Here is a 20311-nt window from a genome sequence, read left to right on the forward strand (position 1 = left end):
CGTCAGATTTAGTTCGTATCTTTCGAGGGCATGGGGAGAGGGGGAGGGCCCAATTGAGCACCCTCTGACAGAGAAAGGGGCTCTGATTTTGAAGATGATGAACGCGCTTTTCAGCGCAGACGGCACGCAAGTGTTCCAAATGGGGTTATGCATGCCAAGCACAGACTGCCATCCAGATGCCACCTGAACCCACTCTTGCCTGATGAGATTACATTTCACCTCCTGAGTCGCAAGGAAAATGCTTAAGGAACTTGTCTGGAACGAGCACAGGCTTCCATGCTTTTAGCCGGGGCTTGATATGCGAGGTATTTGTCTGGTGGATACAGCTGAAGAATGGGAACCAATTAAACTGAGCATCCAACCTCAAATAACAACTCTGGAGCTTGCTTTCCCTCTCTGCCACTTTGTAACCTTAGAAATATGGAAACTTGGAATTTGAAGCAGATTAAGGACCGTTAGGCCCATCCAGTCTGCTCAATTTACTTCCTGGCGCACTGCCACAGACCCCCAGCTGATCTCCGCCTTTCCTTTCACTCCTTTCTAACTAGAGATCTTCAATCTGTCGGTTTCTTTCCATGCGCCCATCTTTACTGGGTGAATACAGTAATATGGTAGGAGATTCAGCTGCCCAGAAGTTGTCATGCCCTTGCTTTTGCTGGTATTAAATAATTTCATTTGTTGATTGTCAAACCCAGATTATGTAAAATGCCTTGTTTTCAGCTGGGCCCTGGAAACAGAGAAAGTGATGGGTCCAAAGTCGCTTGGAGACTTCCACTCGTGTCCCAGGACTTTCTCCTGCATCATAGTCCAGTGCTGCCGCTAGGCCACTTCCCTAGAGATGAGCCCAGAGCTCTGGGTGTCGTCCAGCGAGTTACTTAACCTCTCTGTGCTCAGAACTCAGACCGTAAGCACAGCAGAAGGGACAAGGTCCACATGAATGATTTTGTACAGTACTGGGTATGCTGATCTGAACTAGCTGGCTTGACTTCCACCCCAAAAGCTTGCATGCATTTCAAGTGATTTCAACATTAGGATATAAATACTAACTATTATCATTACTGATGATGTTGTGCAAGAAAATATCTGGATCCAGTGTTTGTTTCCTGCAATTTTTGTATCTTTTTCCAGTGTATTACAGGGAAGTCTAATGCCGCTGTTCAGAATGATGCAGGAGAAGGGCCGGTGTTCTCTTCAGGACAGATTATCTTTGTCTATACTGTACCTCCTAGAAGTCTGCACACTTGACAGGAGAATTTATTAATTCTCCCTTCTAAGCATGTGGCTCGGCTGCAGTGTACAAGGGGGGGACAAGCCTTTTCTGTTGTAGAATACTCTTCTGAGTAAGATTTGGCTTCAGAGTAACTGGCTTTTCGTTAAGCTGTGAAAGCATGGCAGTTTCAACAGCTTGACCTTAATATGTTCTAGGCTTTAAGGTCAGAGTAGAGGACTTTATTCTGTAATTTTATGATGTGGTGTGGATGAGAGCCAGAAGTATTAAGAAATGTGTTTACTGATAGGGTTGGGTTTTTATATTGAGGATTTTATTTTTAATTGGATATATATTTGTAAATCGCTAAGGTCTCAATGGTAGTAAGTGATTAAGAAATATAAATAAACATAAGAACATAAGAAATTGCCATGCTGGGTCAGGCCAAGGGTCCATGAAGCCCAGCATCCTGTTTCCAACAGAGGCCAAACCAGGCCACAAGAACCTGGCAATTACCCAAACACTAAGAGTCCCTCCAGTTGTATTAATGGCAATACAGCTAAGTTAGTTTGTCTATTATACAGTCTGATAAGTCCAAAAAAAAAAAGAACATGATTCACAGTTACATCATGTTAACATCACACCTAGAAGCGAGGTTTCTAAGCTTGTATTACAAGCACAGAACCTGCTGCCTCAAAAAGATTAGAGAATGTCCTATATCTGGAAAATATATTTATTATAGAGGTGCTTTATATTTCTCAGATTTCTAGAAATGAATGCAACAGGATCAGTCGCGATAAACTGGGTTTAATTCTATTTACCCCCTTCTGTCCTTGATAAGATTCTCATTCTTTCACTCTTCTCCTAACTGAACCCTCTTTTGCTGCATTGTAACATAGAGGTCATTATTTAGCATTGCAATGAACGGTGGGATTAGGCCCACCACTGACTATAGCTGTATAAAGTCCTAGTTAGACAGATAAACTTATCCTGCAAACTTTAAACTCTCCGGCACAACCAAAACCATTTCCCCATTGAGCCCATAGTAAATGGTGGCAGATAAAGAACAGTTGGCCCATGCATTCAGCCCTAATGTTTGAGACTTACTCACTCTGCTTATCTACCAATTTGAGTAGTAGATGAGAACACGCTTTCCCATTGCCCAAATGAACTCCAGCTTCCTCCCTCTCCCCCCATTTCCCTCCACTGCATCCCTCAGTCCTGCTCCAATCACCACCCTACACAGCTGTCACAATCATTTCTTCTAGCTGTTACTCCGTTAGCCCTTCACCACCTTGCTCTTTAGTTTAATTAGTTTTTATGTACCACTTTTCTCCATAAATCAAAATGTTTATCTATGTCTGTCCCAAGCATTTTTAAATTGCACCACAGCCCTGCTGATAGACCGTTCCAAGCATTAGTCACCATCCCATGGAAGGCTTAACCCTCCACCAAACCCCATAAAGCATTTGCAAATTACAAAAGATCCACCTTATTTATGAAATGCTTTAATATAAATCAATTTTTGGTCCTACCAATAAATGTTAGGTAGACTATCACTGGTACATCAAAATGCAGTCACATTGCACCTGTCCATCAACATAAATTATCTGGTCTGTGTAATTATATAAAAATCACACAGACAAGATATATATATATACACACACACACACACACAACGATATGTCCTTGTTGAAATAATAAATTCCCAGCCTCAATTGTGTAAAACTGCTGATCTCAAACTTGTGAAAATAAATGTTGATGGTCTCCAAATGTGATTCATCCTCAGCCGATACGGCATCGTGTCGGGAATGATCCCTCTGTTTCAAGGAAATTTGACTTTACTCAGATGATGCGGAGCAGGGTACGGTCAAGCTTCCCTGAAATGCAGTGAATGCAAATCTCTCTCTCATGCACATTCTTTGTGGCAGTCGTAGAAACCTGACTGGATAGATGAGCCTCGGGGAAAAGGGTTGGGGAGCACTGTCTTAGCACAAAGGATGGGATTTTAGCCTCTCTTCACCTCTCACAGATTTTGCAACTATGAGGAGAGGACAGAGGGGTTGCCACCAACTTACTAGGCTATCAGCTGAGCCAGCTACTGTTAAATACAGCCAGGTCCTGCCACCCACGGCAGAAACCCTTTGTGTAGATCTGATTGGGCTGGAGAGTTTCAGTGATTTGAGGGGAAAAAAATTAATCCATCCCTGGCTAATAAGTTGTTTTCTGAGAGCTAAAATGTATTGAGTTAGTAGCCTCGGCTTAATTTTGCAGTACCCAGGGGGCTTACATCATGCCGTCACAGCTGGGAGATGCAGCAAAGAGACCAAAAAACTGACTGGCCTCGGAGACTGCGCTACCTTCGTCCCACGCATAATGGTGGTGCTGCCGGGACACGGTTTCGCCCCTCTTTGTAGTGAAGCAATGGGGAAAAGTCGCACTGCTGCTCTGGATTGTTTCATTGGCTGCTCTGGATTGTTTCACTGCTGCTCTGGATTGTTTCATTGGCTGTAAATCCAAAACATTCCTTCAACACTAATGCAAGAACAACAAAAGAAGGCGGCGTATTTTAAAGGCTTTCTATGGAAAGGAAAACGGCTTTGGGATCCCCCATTCATTGTATGTTATCCTGTGGGTGTCCTGCAATGAGTGGCCTCCCCCTCCCCCCATTCAAACCTCTTGCACCTGGCTCTTCAGGAGAGTATCAGAGGTGGAATCAGCGTGTGGGTAAGTGACCCAGTACCCGCTCCTCCTCCCTTGGCCTTCTCCATGGTCCCATTGCTGGTCCAGTGCTGTGCGACTAGGAGGGGGGCAAGGAATGGAGACAACCGTGACCGCCCTCATCTGATGTACCTGGCCCATATTATAGAGCTAGGAGAAGAGATTTTAACTTGGGCGGACGACAGAACACTCTCCTCCCAAGCTTCTGCCCGTTCATATTGTGTATTATTAGTGTTACTGGCAATGGTTACAAGGCATGGGTTTAGTAACTGTAGGTTATCTGATTCCTGCCTCCTGTTAGCTTTTTTTTGTAATCACCTTCCTTACAGCTCTTCTTTCCTTGATTTTTTTTTTTTTTTTTTGCAAGCCAGATTTATTTTGGAAATTATATTTCCATTTGTTTCAGCCAGGCTCCCCGCTCCACCCCCATCTCCTTTGCCTATGCCAGCCTCTCTCCTCTTCACACACACACACACACACACACACGCCTCTCCTGGGAGCTGAAGTCCGTGCATCGAAAGTACCTACTGCCAATGCTGCGAAATTACTATCGACTTGTGTTCTCTGCTCTGCACAAAACATTTCACTCGGTCGTCACCAGCGGGGCTAGCCGGTCCCCTGCTGTGGGGGGGGAGGGACTCAGGACAACAGCTGCAGGGGCCCTTCTTCCTATTCTCCCATTGATCAAGGTGTTAACTGAGGGAAGTGACATTTTCCACAGACTGGCACATTTCTGCAGATGGGAGGACAGCGGTGATTTGAGGAGGGGGCTGCATCCTGGGGAGTTTCAAAGCAAGCGGAGCCGAGAAGTAAAGCCGACGATTTTATAAGTCATCATCTTTCTTGGCGCCCTTGGGAGGAAATATAGGTATCCTAGCTATAAACGTGCAAATATTAATGGATGGCGCTTAGAATTCTGGGTGTTTCCATGGCCTCTCCCGCCTCGACCCTCTTTCTCCTGTCCTGAGCCAAGAGAGTGGAAAGGTATTGTGACTCAGTTTTAGACACTAGTCGAGGGATTCGTGCCTCAAAAAATATAGTGAAAATTGAAACAGTGGGCCAGCCCTGTGATTTAGGCCACAGCACTGCGTCACAGGAGAGTGCAGTATTGGTGTCCTGTCTTGTTAGGGTCATCTGGGGTTGAGTGTGCTGTGAATGTGATGCACTAGATCCCGGGGAAGGACGGCTGCCAACTGAGAGGCCAAAAACCAGATGCTTTTACGTGGGTAAACCCATGTTTACCTGTGTCACAACAAGGTCCAATAACTACACCATCTCCTGTGCGCCGTTCACAGCATGCCCGCTTCTACCCTCATCAAAAAAGGAAAAAGGTGAGGTCGTGGGAAAAGAAGGGACAGGAGGAGATTTCATGTTTCAATCTCCGCACCCACTTTCCGGTGCGTGCTTTGTGCCTTCTTCAGTGTGGGTGCTTTGTTACCCATGTTGTGCGCGCTGGCAGGATTCTCAAAGGGATACGCCATGCAAAGTTTCCCTGTGAAAGTGAACTTGCAGACCGGCGAGTACAGTGCAGCCGCATGACTGCAGACTCCACGGGGACGCTCATTATTGACCTTCCCAGGAGCAACGCTGAGAGGAAGTCTCAGGGGAGAGACTTCCTTCCTGACCAGTGAGGGTATTTGAGTGACCCGGGCATGCTGCCCATGCCCAGAGAAGTATGTATAAAAAGAGAAATAGGGGATCGAAGAAAAAATTAAAAGCAGGAAGGGGGAGGAGTACAACGAGAACAGGAAAGGAAGACAAATTGAATGTGGGGATATGGAGAGAGAGAAAAAAAAAAGGAACATGAATGGCACTGGAAAGGAAAGCAAAAGAGAAAACTCTGCTAATTGGAGATGATAAAAGGCAAATTTTAGATGAAGGAAAAGTGAGAAGGAGCCCGACTTGGTTAGAGCCAGCAAGCAGGCATTAAACAGGCCTGACTGTACCCTGCAGTGAGCATGGATTGCACCTGGAAACTAGGGACGTGCCCTTGTATGCTGGTTGCTGAGCTCCCAATCTGGGTAGACCCAGAATAGCTGCTTCAGCTTGTGGCACAGACCTTACAGGTAAGCTGTTAGTTTGCAAAGCCACTTCAAAGAGATCATCAGGACACAGCATTGGTTGTCCCGTCCCATGTGCTGCATCTGACTGTGTCTCTGGCAGTCCATGAGCACAGATTTGAAAGGAGAGTTAAAAACAACACTAGGCCGCAGTAGGCTGACCGGAGACCCAAATTATGAAGAAAATGTATTCAGGCTGCACAGTCAATAAATGCTTTCAAGCTGAAATTTGTTCTGACTTAGGAACATCTCTGCTGCCAAAGTCTGGCTGTGTTTTTTTTTATTTTGATCTAACAATTCTTCTTCAGCAAGTAGTGCTGGCATCCCCCACAGTCACAGCACCTGAGGAGCGCGCAGGCGGCCACGTCCGGGATGGAAAAGCCAGGCACGCTGCGCGAGGCCTTCTTAAAGGGAAGGCGGAGACAAAGGCGGTCCTAGAAATGTGCCGCCATTTACTTTGCCATCGTCGGGCAAAACTGATTGGTGCAAGGTGGCACACGGAGAGGGTGAGGGCGGCTGAGCCTGTGGTTCCTGGCGTCACCGTCCCCTGCCCGCTGATGCCGAACTCGCAGAGCCCCCTGATCCCTGGCTCTCGGCGCCCTGCTTGCTGATGCAGAAGAGGGGAGGCGGCAGAGTCAGGATTTTAACCCGCGTGTGCTCCTGATTTCCTGGCTCGTGATCTGCTGCCTTTTTTTTTTTTTTTTTTGCAGCCACACGCAGGTAGTGGAGTCCTGCAGGATTAGCACTGCCGCCCCTGCCATGCCTTGGTCCTCGGAAATCTCCCCCACTTCCCTCTTTTCAGACAGAAGCAAACATAAAGGACTATCAACCTTATGCTGTGCCACTGAAACCAAGCGGGCAAAGAGCAATGGGCACCATCCCCGGCCCTGGCAAAGCAGCAGTGCAACCAAAAAGCATTTGGAATATTTCAGTCAGCAGGATAAATATCATCTGTACTCTTTTTTCTAAATTTCAGTTTTATTTAATTCTTGGTGTGTGTGTGAAGATTTTTGATAGCTTTGCTCACAGCCTGTTCTGCCATTGTTAGGACACTTTTCAAAACAATTAGCCTGGCTAAAATGGCTTTTCAAAAAAAATTCCTTCCCTTGCGGTCTCCCATAGCACATGTCCTTCTAGCCATACTGTGAGGAGCGGTGCCCGGAGGCATGTTTGGGGGGTCAGGGAGGAGAATAGCGCCCCCTGCATGACGTTTCCACAAGTGCACCTCTCAGCCACCCGCACAAAAGAGCAGGAGTATAATGTGGTATTTTATAAACTGTGTGGTTCTGCTGCACAGTTTATAATATACAGACGTAACTTTAGGTGCTCCTGCTTATGAGTGCATGTGCTGAGTTAGCCACACTATTGAAAAATACACTCCCTAGGCTGAGGACCATTGACCTAAATCAAGCACTCAGCAACTCTTGCATAGGACATCCAAAGATCTTATGACTCTGTCATCAGTGAGAGGGAACAGCCAGGTCGAACTTTGTAAAGCAGTTGCATGCTGTTTAAAGGCTTCCTGTGTTTCCAGACCCTCTCAGTCCAGGAAGAGTACACTGTGTTTGGCATGGAAGAGGACTAGAGGCTTACATTAGGAGTATCATTTAGTTACCTTCAGCTTTATTACGAACTAGGGCTGTCCATGACCTTTTCTGCTTTGGATGTGCAGCCACACAGCATCACTACCTTCTTTCCAGCTGTGCTGCCCATGGCGGGCAGGTGGGTTATCACCACATCAGCAGACAAAGAGGGACCAGATGTTTGTTAAATGCAACTTCAGATGCATCTGGCATTGGACGCATCCATGGGTTTTCAGACACACAGTATAGTACCACTTGCTGTGCTGAGAAAACGCTTAAAAACAACTGGAATACAACGAAATAAAAAGGCACACCAGTTCCTTTTGCAAGCCAGCCGTGTCCCATTGATAAACGAGCGAATGTTGCAAGACTGTGAGAAAGACAACAATTATTGAAACAAACGCAGTTCTGCCGCCTCCTCTCTCAATTCAAAAACTGGCAGTTTTGAAGTTTGCTTTTCATGGTTTTTAATTTTAGAGTAATGAAATCCCACAATTTATCATTCTCACATTTTCCATGCTCTGCCTTGTTTTCCCATGCATGCAGATCTGTCCCATCCCACATCAAAAAGTCAATCACGCTGTTAATATTATTTTATTATGTGTTTGTCTGATTTTCTTCTAGTGTCCACTAGCTAAGAAATATTCAGAGCTATATGGGGTCATTATTCTGTCCCTGGATTATAGAACTGGGTGTGAGATGGGACTGCAGCCTGTGCTGTGAGAGTCGTTATTCTGTCCCTGGATTACAGAGCTAGGTGTGAGATGGGACTGCAGCCTGTGCTGTGAGAGTCGTTATTCTGTCCCTGGATTACTGAGCTGGGTGTGAGATGGGACTGTGGCCTTGTTCTGTGAGAGTCGTTATTCTGTCCCTGGATTATAGAGCTGGGTGTGAGATGGGACTGCGTCCCTGTGCTGTGAAAGTCGTTATTCTGTCCCTGGATTACAGAGCTGGGTGTGAGATGGGACTGCGGCCCTGTGCTGTGAAAGTCGTTATTCTGTCCCTGGATTACAGAGCTGGGTGTGAGATGGGACTGTGGCCTTGTGCTTGGGGGGGGGGGGAGGGTCATTATTCTATCTGTTTATTATTGGCATTTCCTGTTACCACAACGGGTTCACAATTCTCCTCATTAACAGGTTGGAAATTCCTTCTTTGTGGAAGGGAAAGGATTGTGGGGACGTGCTTCTCTTTAGTCTTATCTGGATTTCTCTGTTTCTTGGTCTGAAGAAATATAAATTAAAAGTAGAAGAGATGAACATAACTCATCTGCAGACTTCAGTAAAACTGACGTGATGGCCTGTGTTTTCTTTTGTCTTTTTCTCTTGTTCCTGTTTCTTTTCCTTCCATCATCTGCGTTGTCTGGACTGGGACAGACTCCCCGAAGAAGATGAAAAGCTCAGTAGTTTTGAATGATATTATGGAGCAGCTGGAGAAGGAAGATGATGAGGACTAGAGATGAAGCTGGACTTCCTGTAGCATCACAGGGGTAGGTAGAACAGTTTATCTCCAAGGCCAGCACTGCCACCTACAAATTAATGTCATATGCATCTTTTCGTGCATCACACGCAAAACACATTTGGACATTCACAGCTGGAATTGTACAGGCACCCACGTGGTTGTGTGTCTGTGTATTTACATATTTGCATTGCTTCTCTATGCACAGATTAATCTGTGTGCATGCACACATTTACACAGGCACCTATGGGTATATAAATAAATACATTTACATGCATATGCATATATGTGCATTTATATAGGGGTAGATTTTTTTAAAAAGCGTGATTGCGTACTTTTGTTCGCGCAGCAGGCACAAACAAAAGTACGCAGGATTTTATAAGATACGCGCATAGCCGCGCGTATCTTATAAAATCCTGGATCGGCGTGCGCAAGGCTGACGATTTTGGGCAGCCTGCGTGCGCCGAGCCGCGCAGCCTGCCTCCGTTCCCTCCGAGGCCGCTCCGAAATCGGAGCGGCCTCGGAGGGAACTTTCTTTCGCCCTCCCCTCACCATCCCCTCCCTTCCCCTACCTAACCCACCCCCCCGGCCCTATCTAAACCCCCCCTTACCTTTGTCCCTAGATTTACGCCTGCGAGCAGACGTACATCTACGCGCGCCAGCAGACTGCTGGCGCGCTGTCATCCGACCCGGGGGCTGGTCCGGAGGCCTGGACCACGCCCCCGGGCCGGCACCATGCCCCCGGTCCCGGCCCCAAAATGCCGCATCATCCGTCCCCGCCCCCGACACGCCCCCTTCAAAAAACCCCGGGACCTACGCACGTCCCGGGGCTCTGCGCGCGCCGGCGGCCTATGCAAAATAGGCGCGCGAGGGCCCTGCTCGCGTAAATCCAGGCGGATTTACGCGAGCAGGGCTTTTAAAATCCGCTCCATAGAGAGAGGGAGAGATCTGTAATGATGGGAAAGAGATTGAGTGTGAGTTTTCAAAAGAGAGGGAGAAAGCTATAATATATAATTCATTGTGAAGTAAATTTTCAAAAACATTTACACGTGTATATAGGCCTTTTGAAAATTTCTCTAGGGGCTCTATGCATAAAAGTATGTGCAGAAGCAATTTAATGTATGCTGTTACGTGTACTTGAAAGAAGTGTTCCTGGGGGCGGAGTCAAGGCGGGAGACCTACCGTATTTAAACACATACTTTCTAAAATAAAAAGGATGTGCATTAATCTATGCATGAACATTTACATCTGCTTCCATGCAGGCGTAAATGTGCGTGCGTATGCAGTGCAAGGCTTCACATGTACTCGCTCATTTTTAAAGCGGACTTGGCACGTTCAAGTCCGCTTTGAAAATTATGGATCAAGTTTGCGAGTTATTTATACAAGCGGACTTCAACCCTAAACACCAGGTGCAGTTTTCAAAATAGCCCGCCCAGGTGCAAAGGTACTTTGCACCCACGGACTTTGTATTCATTTTCAAAGGGAAAGTCTGCTCATGCTTTCCCTTTTGAAAGTTACCTATAGGAACAGCTGGCCCATGGGCTTTTGCATCTGCAGACTAAAGCAGGCTGGGAAACTGCACACATACATTTGAAAATGCTATGCGTGTGTGCGTGTGTGTGCTATTTCCTAACTCCACTGAAAACACGTCTCTAGGTAATGCCGCCCCTTATCCTAAGTGAAAGCACCCACAGGGCTCCACAGTGCATGCACTGTCAGCCGGATAAAGGGTAGGCAGTTTTCAGAAAGCGGTACTTACCCAGAAAAATAGCTTTGGAAAATTGGCCTCCTCATCAAACCCTTAATTTTTCAAATTCCAGATCAAGAGTTGGCTTTGTTGACATTCCAATAGAACTGGACCAGAAAAAGCTTTATTTTAGCTAGACATCGCTGGGATACAGCCGAACAGTGTCTGTGTTTTTGGCCTGTGCGATGTTTGTCCATTGCAGCCATGATTTCACGTTTGGTAAAGCTTAACAGCCTTTTAGTTTAGGAAAACATGACACAAAAACTGCTTGTAAAGCAGTGTCAGGACTACCTTAAAAAAGACAGATTAAGATACTTAACCTGGTCCACCTTAAGGCACAGCCCAGAAGGGAATTCTTTTTTTTTTTTTTTTTATTTTCTGTTTATTGCGTTTTTCCAATGATACAAATGTATACAGTTGAAAAGAAAACATTATTATGACATCAAATGATCCAGCAATCATATAAGACAAAGAAATACACAATGTCATAATTCCTATAGCCCTCAATTGTGCGGGGAGACCCTTCCCAAGAGACGTCTTTAAACAAAGGAAATAAAATAAAAAACAGCTAACACCGTTTAGTGAAAGCACTAGGGATGAAATGGTTACTATTTCTAAAGAGCAGAATTCACATTTTTAGGTTGGACAGACTCTAGAATAGAGCTGGTGTCAGGTACAGTAGGTAATCTATCTTAAACAAATTTACACAGCTGGTCTGGCTGGAAAAAAGTACATGTTAAATCTTTGAATTTGACAATGCACTTGCATGGAAACTTGAGGAAGAAGAGTGCACCAAGCTGTAACACTCTGAATCTTAATTTGAGAAACTGCTTCCTCCTTTGCTGCGGGAATAAGTGGACATTCATTCCAAGAAACATTTGCCGCTGATTTCTGAAATACATTCTGAGGAACCAATCTCTGTGGGAGTCCAACAAGAAAGAAATTACAAGTGTAGATGGTTGGGCCACTTCTTCAGTTGATGTTTCCAAAATCTCAGATAAATCAGTGTGCAAGCGGATTTCCTCAGCCATCAGCAGTTGGATCTCAGAGAGTTGGAAATTTCAGAGGAGGCAATGCATCTCATCATCCGAAGATAGGGCAGGCCACACATGAATCTCATGGTGATCTTCCCAAATGCCAAGGCCCCACAGTTCTTCAGTCAGAGAAGGGAGCGGGGAGAAGAAGGGGTCGGTGCCTTACTTCTGCCTTGGCCAATCAGCACTCTTCTGTAAGTGTTTTCCCCGTGGCCTCTGGTGAGCAAAGTCTTGCAGCGGATTGAGAGGTAATCCTGGTGGCGCCGGAGTGGCTGAGGCGACCTTGGTTTGCAACCCTGATAAACTTAGCAGTGGTCGGTCCGGTGAGGATCGCCCATCCACTGAAACTTCTGCGCCAAGGTCCCATTATTCCGATCAGGCAGCTTGCTTCTGTCTCGCAGCTTGGCTGTTGTGAGGAAGCGCTTAAAGAAGAGAGGATATGCTGAGTAAGGTATTGCTACCCTTTTGTAAGCAAGAAAGACCTCCAACTCTTTGGCATATGTGAGGATATGGAAATATTTTGAGAACTCGTGTGCAGAGAAGGCAGTGACTCCTATGCGGGCCTCCGTGGCTCTTATTTGGATTTTTTTTTTTTTTGCAGAAAGGCTTGGTGAAGAGGACGTCTTTTAACTCCCTCAGAGTTCAGGTGGCGGCATTGGGCTTCCTCTGAGGCAAAATACAGGGAGAGACTCTAGCGGCACATCCAGATATTATGTGGTTTTTTTTGGGGTGGGGGGGGGGAATCATTGGCATCCTCCAGTTCAGAAGTTGTGTCCTTCTTGGAACCTTAACTTAGTCCTTAAGAACTTGTGTGCCAGGCCTTTCGAACCTCTTAAGAGAGCCACTATGAAGGATCTCACTTTGAAGGTGGTTGTCTTTATGGCCATTTGTTCTGCCCGAAAGTTTTCAGAATTGCAAGCATTGTCTGGTAGAGAATCCTATTTGAGGATTTCAGATTCCATCCTTTTTTCAAATTTGGATGCTTCAGAGCCTCATGCTAGAGAATTAAGATGCTTGGATATCAAGCGTGCTTTGTTGAGGTATCTTCAGATCTCTAACAGTTTCCGGCTAACAGATAACCTTTTTGGGCTATGTAGTGGTGCGAGAAAGGGTTATCTGTTCTGAGTTTTCAACTTCCCACTGTTTGCTCAGGGGAATATAAAGTGGTTGTTGTGGTTGGTGTTATTTCCACCTTGGCTAGGGTACTTATCAATATTGAGAGACTCCATATGTAATCCACCTTGAAGTGGCGAATCAGCCACAAATGGCGGAATAAATAAAAACAAAATTAAAATTGCTATTTTGTAAGAGCTATATGTGCATACATTTCCGAATGCTTTTATAGCTGTTAAGTTGCGGAAGTGACTTAATTGCACTTGCCTTTTGTCTGCAGTTTTTGAGTGGGAGGTCTGGGTTAAGAATTGGGATCAAAGGGGAGGGTGTTATGATGAACTGGTAGAGATGTTGGCCAAGTGGTAATTTCAAGTCTGTGCACAAACAAGTATTTTCCGAAGCGGACTATGCACATTGTTTATAAATACCTGCCTCCGCGTATAACTTGGGATTATTATTACGCACATAAAATATATGCGCATACTTTTATAAAACAGGGAGTGAAAATATATGCATATCTGTGTTACATACCAGCACATACGCGCATACGTTTGGGGTAGAAATATGTGATAATTTTGTAAATTGTGCAGCTCCTGCTAATTTATAACATATTAGCATAATCTCCAGTGATCCACTTGCACATGCATTTAGTGACTTATGTAGACTATTGAAAACCAGGGTCTTAAATTTCATTCATATAGCAAACAGTTATTACAGATATAGCCAGCTCCTGTGACTCGAGTATCTAAACATATCTGAGATCTTGCCAGCTGAAAATTAGGGAGTGGAGTTGAAAATAAGAATCAACCCCGTAGTAAATAAAAGGTAACTTTATTTTCTGGAATTAGAAAGCTGCAGTCAGTTTTCTGGAAAAAAAAAAACTGCCTGTGACCATCAGCCTAACAAACTGCAGTATTAACCAGCAGTAAATTTGGATATTCAATTAAACTTCATAATGTGCAAGAACAGAGCATCATCTTCTAAGTGAAGAAGAGAAGCCCTATGCAGCAACACGTCGTTATTTATGCGAGATGTATGTATTTATTTGCAAATGCTTTTATTCCGCATTCATTGCCAAATGGTTCAAAGCAAATCACATCAGTTCATAAAAACACTAGGATCTGTAATTTATGTCTCTTCTCAGAATTGGTGTTCAAAAGATGAATGGCATCTAACTGAAATTTTATTTTTATTTTCTTGGAGGTCCATGTTGAAAAGATTTGTCAGGCATTACCCGGGCAGATCTTTGGCTTCAAAAATTACACCCTGCTTATGTTCCACTGAATATCTGGGTAAAGTTTCCCAACCAATGCGTCCAGCAGTGTCCCAGATTGCACTGCTGGACCAAATACCTGGAGACATTCTGTATTCTGCAGCACTGGCAATTATTTAACCAACATCAGATCCTAAAAGTGTTGCTTGATTTGTAACCCAGTCAGATATGGTAGAGTGGCATCATCATTGCTAACATTTTTATCTTTATACCTTGGCTCTAACAGATTTGCAGCAGTGTGAATTGGTTGGCAACAGGCAAAAGCACATTACAGTGTAGCACCTCAGTTGGCGACTATTTCTCAAAGAAAGATCACCACCTTAACGACCTCACCGTCAGAGTACTTAAAGGGAATCTCAGAACTGTACAAGAATGCAAATCATTAGAAATTGAGGTGATCAGACACTTTTGAAAGCACAAAAGGATTTAATAAGGACATTGGCTTTCTCACCCACTATCAGATATAGGCCATCTGAACTGTAAAGTTTTACTGTCATTTTATTTATTTATTTATTTAACGAGTCATGGTCACCTCTGTCAACCACCCTCTTCCCCTTTACTGAGCTGTAATGGCATATGCAGACAACCTCATGCCTAGCTGATTCCATGCTTTTTAAACTAGTTTAACTGTGCTTTTTTTACTCAACGCACAAATAAACTCTGGAATTTGTTGCCAGAGGATGTGGTTAGTGCAGTTAGTATAGCTGTGTTTAAAAAAGGATTGGATAAGTTCTTGGAGGAGAAGTCCATTACCTGCTATTAAATTCACTTAGGGGCGGATTTTCAGAGCCCTGCTCGCGTAAATCCGCCCAAAACCGGGCGGATTTACGCGAGCAGGGCCCTGCGCGCCGGGAAGCCTATTTTACATAGGCCTCCCGGCGCGCGCAGAGCCCCGGGACTCGCGTAAGTCCCGGGGTTCTCCGAGGGGGGCGTGTCGGGGGCGGGCCCGGTCGTCGCGGCGTTTCGGGGGCATGTCGGCAGCGTTTTGGGGGCGGGTACGGGGGCGTGGCTACGGCCCAGGGCGGTCCGGGGGCATGGCCGCGCCCTCCGTACCCGCCCCCAGGTCGCGGCCCGGCGCGCAGGAGGCCCGCTCGCGCGCGGGGATTTACGCCTCCCTCCGGGAGGCGTAAATCCCCCGACAAAGGTAAGGGGGGGGTTTAGACAGGGCCGGGCGGGTGGGTTAGGTAGGGGAAGGGAGGGGAAGGTGAGGGGAGGGCAAAGGAAAGTTCCCTCCGAGGCCGCTCCAATTTCGGAGCGGCCTTGGAGGGAACGGGGGTAGGCTGCGCGGCTCGGCGCACACCGGCTATACAAAATCCATAGCCTTGCGCGCGCCGATCCAGGATTTTAGCAGATACGCGCGGCTCCGCGCGTATCTACTAAAATCCAGCGTACTTTTGTTTGCGCCTGGAGCGCAAACAAAAGTAGGCTATTCGCGTGCCTTTTAAAATCCGCCCCTTAGAGAATAGCCACTGCCATTAGCAATGGTAACATGGAATAGACTTAGTTTTTGGGTACTTGCCAGGTTCTTATGGCCTGGATTGGCCACTGTTAGAAATGGGATGCTGGGCTTGATGGACCCTTGGTCTGACCCAGTATGGCATTTTCTTATGTTCTTATGTGCTGTTTCTTCATCAGGGGTGGATGGCAGGAAAACATCTGTCTGGGGGATTTTTCAAAACCAGCCCATGAGGTTATATGTCCGACTCCCTTATGCAATTTCCCTGCTTCAACAGTTCCCAAAAGCAAGCCAAACTGACCCTTAAGAGGTTCATCATGTGGCTTGGAGGCTGGCAGAACTGAGTCAAAAAATCTCCAAAATAAATTTCACATTTTTCCTAAATAAATTAGAAGACCACACCCTAGACCAGAGGTGAGCACATGCACACACTCATACACACACATACACGTACACATACCTACTTACGTACTGGTCTGGTGTTAGTCTCTTGCCAATCAATCAGCTCTTGAACCAGTTCCCAACTAATGAGAAGAAAACACTGCCAGCCAGTGTCAAAAAAACATACATGAACACGCAGGCCTATGCAATACCGTGCTCTGGCTGCAGCACACTGCTCAACCCGTGATGCACAACGGGGGTTAGTGCATCCAATCGTGCAAGTAGATAATAACACTCATCATATGCAAATGCATGTTGATGAGGCTATTATCTATTCCTCCCAATGCAAAAAAAAAAAATGTGCTCTCGACGCGCACATTTTTACTCGCCAAAATTAACGCCTGCCCCAGCAGGGGCATACAAAATCCAAACCGCTGATGCTGATGATGGCCCTGCCAGAGATATCGATCACGGGAGCGAGCAAAGAGCGATGCCCACAGTGCATGTGATAGCTGGAGCCACAAGAGCTGGAACAGAGCAGAAATCTCTATCCCAGTTAAGTGCCGAAAGAGCTAGCCGCACTGAAGTGCCGTGTGCTGGTGAAGAAAAGCCTGCTTTTAAAGGGACCATGCTTTGAGGTAAGTGGAGCCCCACTGGAGAGTCTCTCTGTCATGCTCCCCTGAACTTAGAATGAGCCTGATGCTGGTACATAAAGCTCACACATCAACCATGTGAATTTTATGCTGCTGGGGATCCCTTACTCCCCTGCTCGAGGAGCTCCAAGTGGACCCACCCCCATGTCTCAGCCCCTGGTGCAGACAAGATCCATTAATGTGGTCCTGTTTAAAAACAAGTGTTCCCACCCCTGGGTTACAAAATATAAGTAGCAATTCTGCTGTTTCATAATTGAGTTCATTTAGAACTCTGGAATTAATATTTTGAGGCTTTGGTGATTTGCTACTATTTAGTTTGTAGTGTATTTGGACTTTCAGAAGGCGTTTGACAAAGTCCCTCATGAGAGGCTTCTAAGAAAACTAAAAAGACATGGTATAAGAGGCAATGTCCTTTCATGGATTACAAACTGGTTAAAAGACAGGAAACAGAATAGGATTAAATGGTCAATTTTCTCAGTGGAAAAAGGTAAACAGTGGAGTGCCTCAGGGATCCGTACTTGGACCGGTACTTTGCTATATATATAAAAGATCTGGAAAGGAATACGACGAGTGAGGTTATCAAATTTGTGGAGGATACAACATTATTCAGAGTAGTTAAATCACAAGCGGATTGTGATACATTACAGGAGGACCTTGCTAGATTGGAAGATTGGGCATCCAAATGGCAGATGAAATTGAATGTGGACAAGTACAAGATGTTGCATATAGAGAAAAATAACCCTTTCTGTAGTTACACAATGTTAGGTTCCATATTAGGAGCTACCACCCAGGAAAAAGATCTAGGCATCATAGTGGATAATACTTTAAAATCGTCGGTTCAGTGTGCTGCAGCAGTCAAAAAAGCAAACAGAATGTTAGGAATTATTAGGAAGGGAATGGTTAATAAAACGGAAAATGTCATAATGCTTCTGTATCGCTCCATGGTGAAGACCGCACCTTGAATACTGTGTACAATTCTGGTTGCCGCATCTCTAAAAAGATATAGTTGCAATGAAGAAGGTACCGAGAAGGGCAACCAAAATAATAAAGGGGATGGAACAGCTCCCCTATGAGGAAAGGCTGAAGAGGTTAGGGCTGTTCAGCTTGGAGAAGAGACGGCTGAGGGGGAGATATGATAGAGGTCTTTAAGATCATGAGAGGTCTTGAACGAGTAGATATGAATCAGTTATTTACACTTTCAAATAATAGGACTAGGGGGCATTCCATGAAGTTAGTAAGAAGCACATTTAAGATTAATCAGAGAAAATTCTTTTTCACTCAACACACAATTAAGCTCTGGAATTTGTTGCCAGAGGATGTGGTAGTGCAGTTAGTGTAGCTGGGTTCAAAAAAGGTTTGGATACGTTCTTGGAGGAGAAGTCCATTAACTGCTATTAATCAAGTTTACTTAGGGAATAGTCACTGCTATTAATTGGATCAGTTCTCCAACTTTTGCTGTTTCAAGGGAAAACCTTGCCCGATGGTTTTTGTATGGGGGCTTGTTGTAAGGATAACCGATTTGCAGTTATCCTTTTTGTTCGCCCCCGTCTATTATTCTTTATTATTTATGAAAATTTCTGCTTTTTATTATTGTTTTTCTAATGTTTTTTCTTAAAATCCCTTCTCCCCGGCTGCTTATCCGACCCACTATATTTTCCTATTGTTGTATACTTATCAAGGTCGCCGCCTTTATTGATTCTCATGGGTTCGGATCTGCCCGTCCGACATTGGCCATGTTTCGGCACTGTGTGCCTGCTTCAGGGACTGCGGGAGAATTTGCCACTGTGTCCTAAACCGGGTTCACAGTGTCGGTATCACCTTTAACAAATAAACATTTTTAAAAATGTGATATCTAATTAAAACACATTATTTCAATGTGGTTTATAACATGAAAAAAACAATCCCATTAACAATGATTACAAGACCATATTCTTTATAATCCTTTATATACCATAAGAAATATAATTATAATTCTAATCTATACCACATTGAACTATTATCTAAGTAAAAAGGGGAGCCAATCAAATTCAAGCAGTATCAAAGGCAATAAACAAAATAAAATCTCTAGCCGTGCTGGATTCCGACTTTTCTTATCCAACTCCTTGGCGAGGATCTATTAGGACTGAGAGTGCGAGTCTAAATATTGACGTAATTGTTCGGGGTCGTTAAATGCATATCGAGAATCATTATGAAAAAGCATACATTTTCAGGGATAACGTAATATGAATTTCGCCCCTCTTGTAGTTACCTCCCTCCCTCCTTATATTACTTTGATATTTAGCTAGTTTCTCCTCAAATTCTCTCTTGGCCTGCCTTACTGTCATATATGTAGTTGTTGCAAATCACATTTTTATGTATTTTATTTATTTATTTAGTACTTTTATATACCGACATTCATGACACAAATCATATCAAATCGCTTTACATGGAACATAGGGTAATAACATTAACCATAACATAGAAGAAGAGGCAAAAGTTACAAAAAACAAGGGTAAAAGGAACTTGGGAGATGAAGAAGCTGTGGTAGATAGATAACTTGGTAGCTATAACAGATTATTTACAATGTTTGAAATGGCGTGCGTTGATCAGTTGCATCATATGTATCACTATATACATCTATAAGCATCTTATTCCAGTCGAGGCTGCTATCAATAGTACAAGAGACGTAGGAAATTAAAAGGCGGATACTGGGGTAGGCGGGCTAGGGAGGAGGGGGGAGGAGCTACGCTAAGAGCATGGAGGGTACGAGACAGGGCATGAGGGGATGGTTCATGGAAATGCTGTTCAAGGGAGGCAGTCTATGTTTGGTTGATGCCCTAATAAATTAAATGAATCTATATGTAATTTATACACTGTGTAGATTCTTGGTCCCCACCTGGTCCTAGAGGAACCGCTAGCCAGCCTGGTTTTCAAGATATCCACAATGAATATGCACTGCCTCCATTGTGTGCAAATCTATCTCATGCATGTTCATTATGGATATCCTGAAAAACAGGCTGGCTAGCAGTTCCTCTAGGACCAGCACCTCGCCTTCCTCCCGCAACCCATATGGGTCACATATCAGCTGTTTGTATCACTGGAGCCTCATGCGATTCAGAGCATTGTGTGGTTCAAATAGCTAACCAGTGGTGCGCATGGGCCGCATTTGGAAGAGATATGGAGGCGCTGGCACCACTGCAAAAGGAGCTCCTGGATTAAGAGTGGCAGGCACGAAGGGCAGACGTGAGGGAGAGAAAACAGGGATTGTCGGGACGTCGGAAGTAAGCGAGAACCACGACCTCGCTAGGGGGCGAGAAGGGAAGAAACACCCCCTAACTCTCAGCCACAATGTCAACGTAGTTCTCCCAACTGGCCAGGGTGCATATAGCCCAGCAGTGGTCCATTTGTGTCTTTTGACGGTAGGCTCTGGGTCAAAAATCTCTCCAAGATGCTCACTATATTCAGGAAGTATGTGTATCTGGGATATATAGGTAAGATAACTCCTATTTTGTGCATTTTTCACAATCTCCAGCTCACACACATTTCTCGGCATTGACTACAGCTGTACAAGAGTTAAGTCCTATAGAATTGTTCTGACTGTTTAACAGAAAGTGCTGATCATCCACCAGGGTATTAGAAATCATACCTT

General features: G+C 44.9%; 1 protein-coding gene across 4 annotated transcripts in view; it reads left to right on the plus strand.

The window, feature by feature from the left end:
* RBM19 (RNA binding motif protein 19) overlaps positions 1-20311 on the plus strand; it is a 223749-nt gene that overhangs the window by 177287 nt on the left and 26151 nt on the right. For all 4 annotated transcript variants that reach the window (XM_029619798.1, XM_029619799.1, XM_029619800.1 and 1 more), the window contains exon 25: positions 8945-9057. In XM_029619798.1, coding sequence (XP_029475658.1) covers positions 8945-9024 — 80 coding nt within the window. In that variant the 3' untranslated portion in view covers positions 9025-9057. The remainder of the gene's footprint in view (positions 1-8944; positions 9058-20311) is intronic.

The sequence above is a fragment of the Rhinatrema bivittatum genome, chromosome 11, assembly GCF_901001135.1.
Source record: "Rhinatrema bivittatum chromosome 11, aRhiBiv1.1, whole genome shotgun sequence".
In the NCBI taxonomy this organism is placed as follows: domain Eukaryota; kingdom Metazoa; phylum Chordata; class Amphibia; order Gymnophiona; family Rhinatrematidae; genus Rhinatrema; species Rhinatrema bivittatum.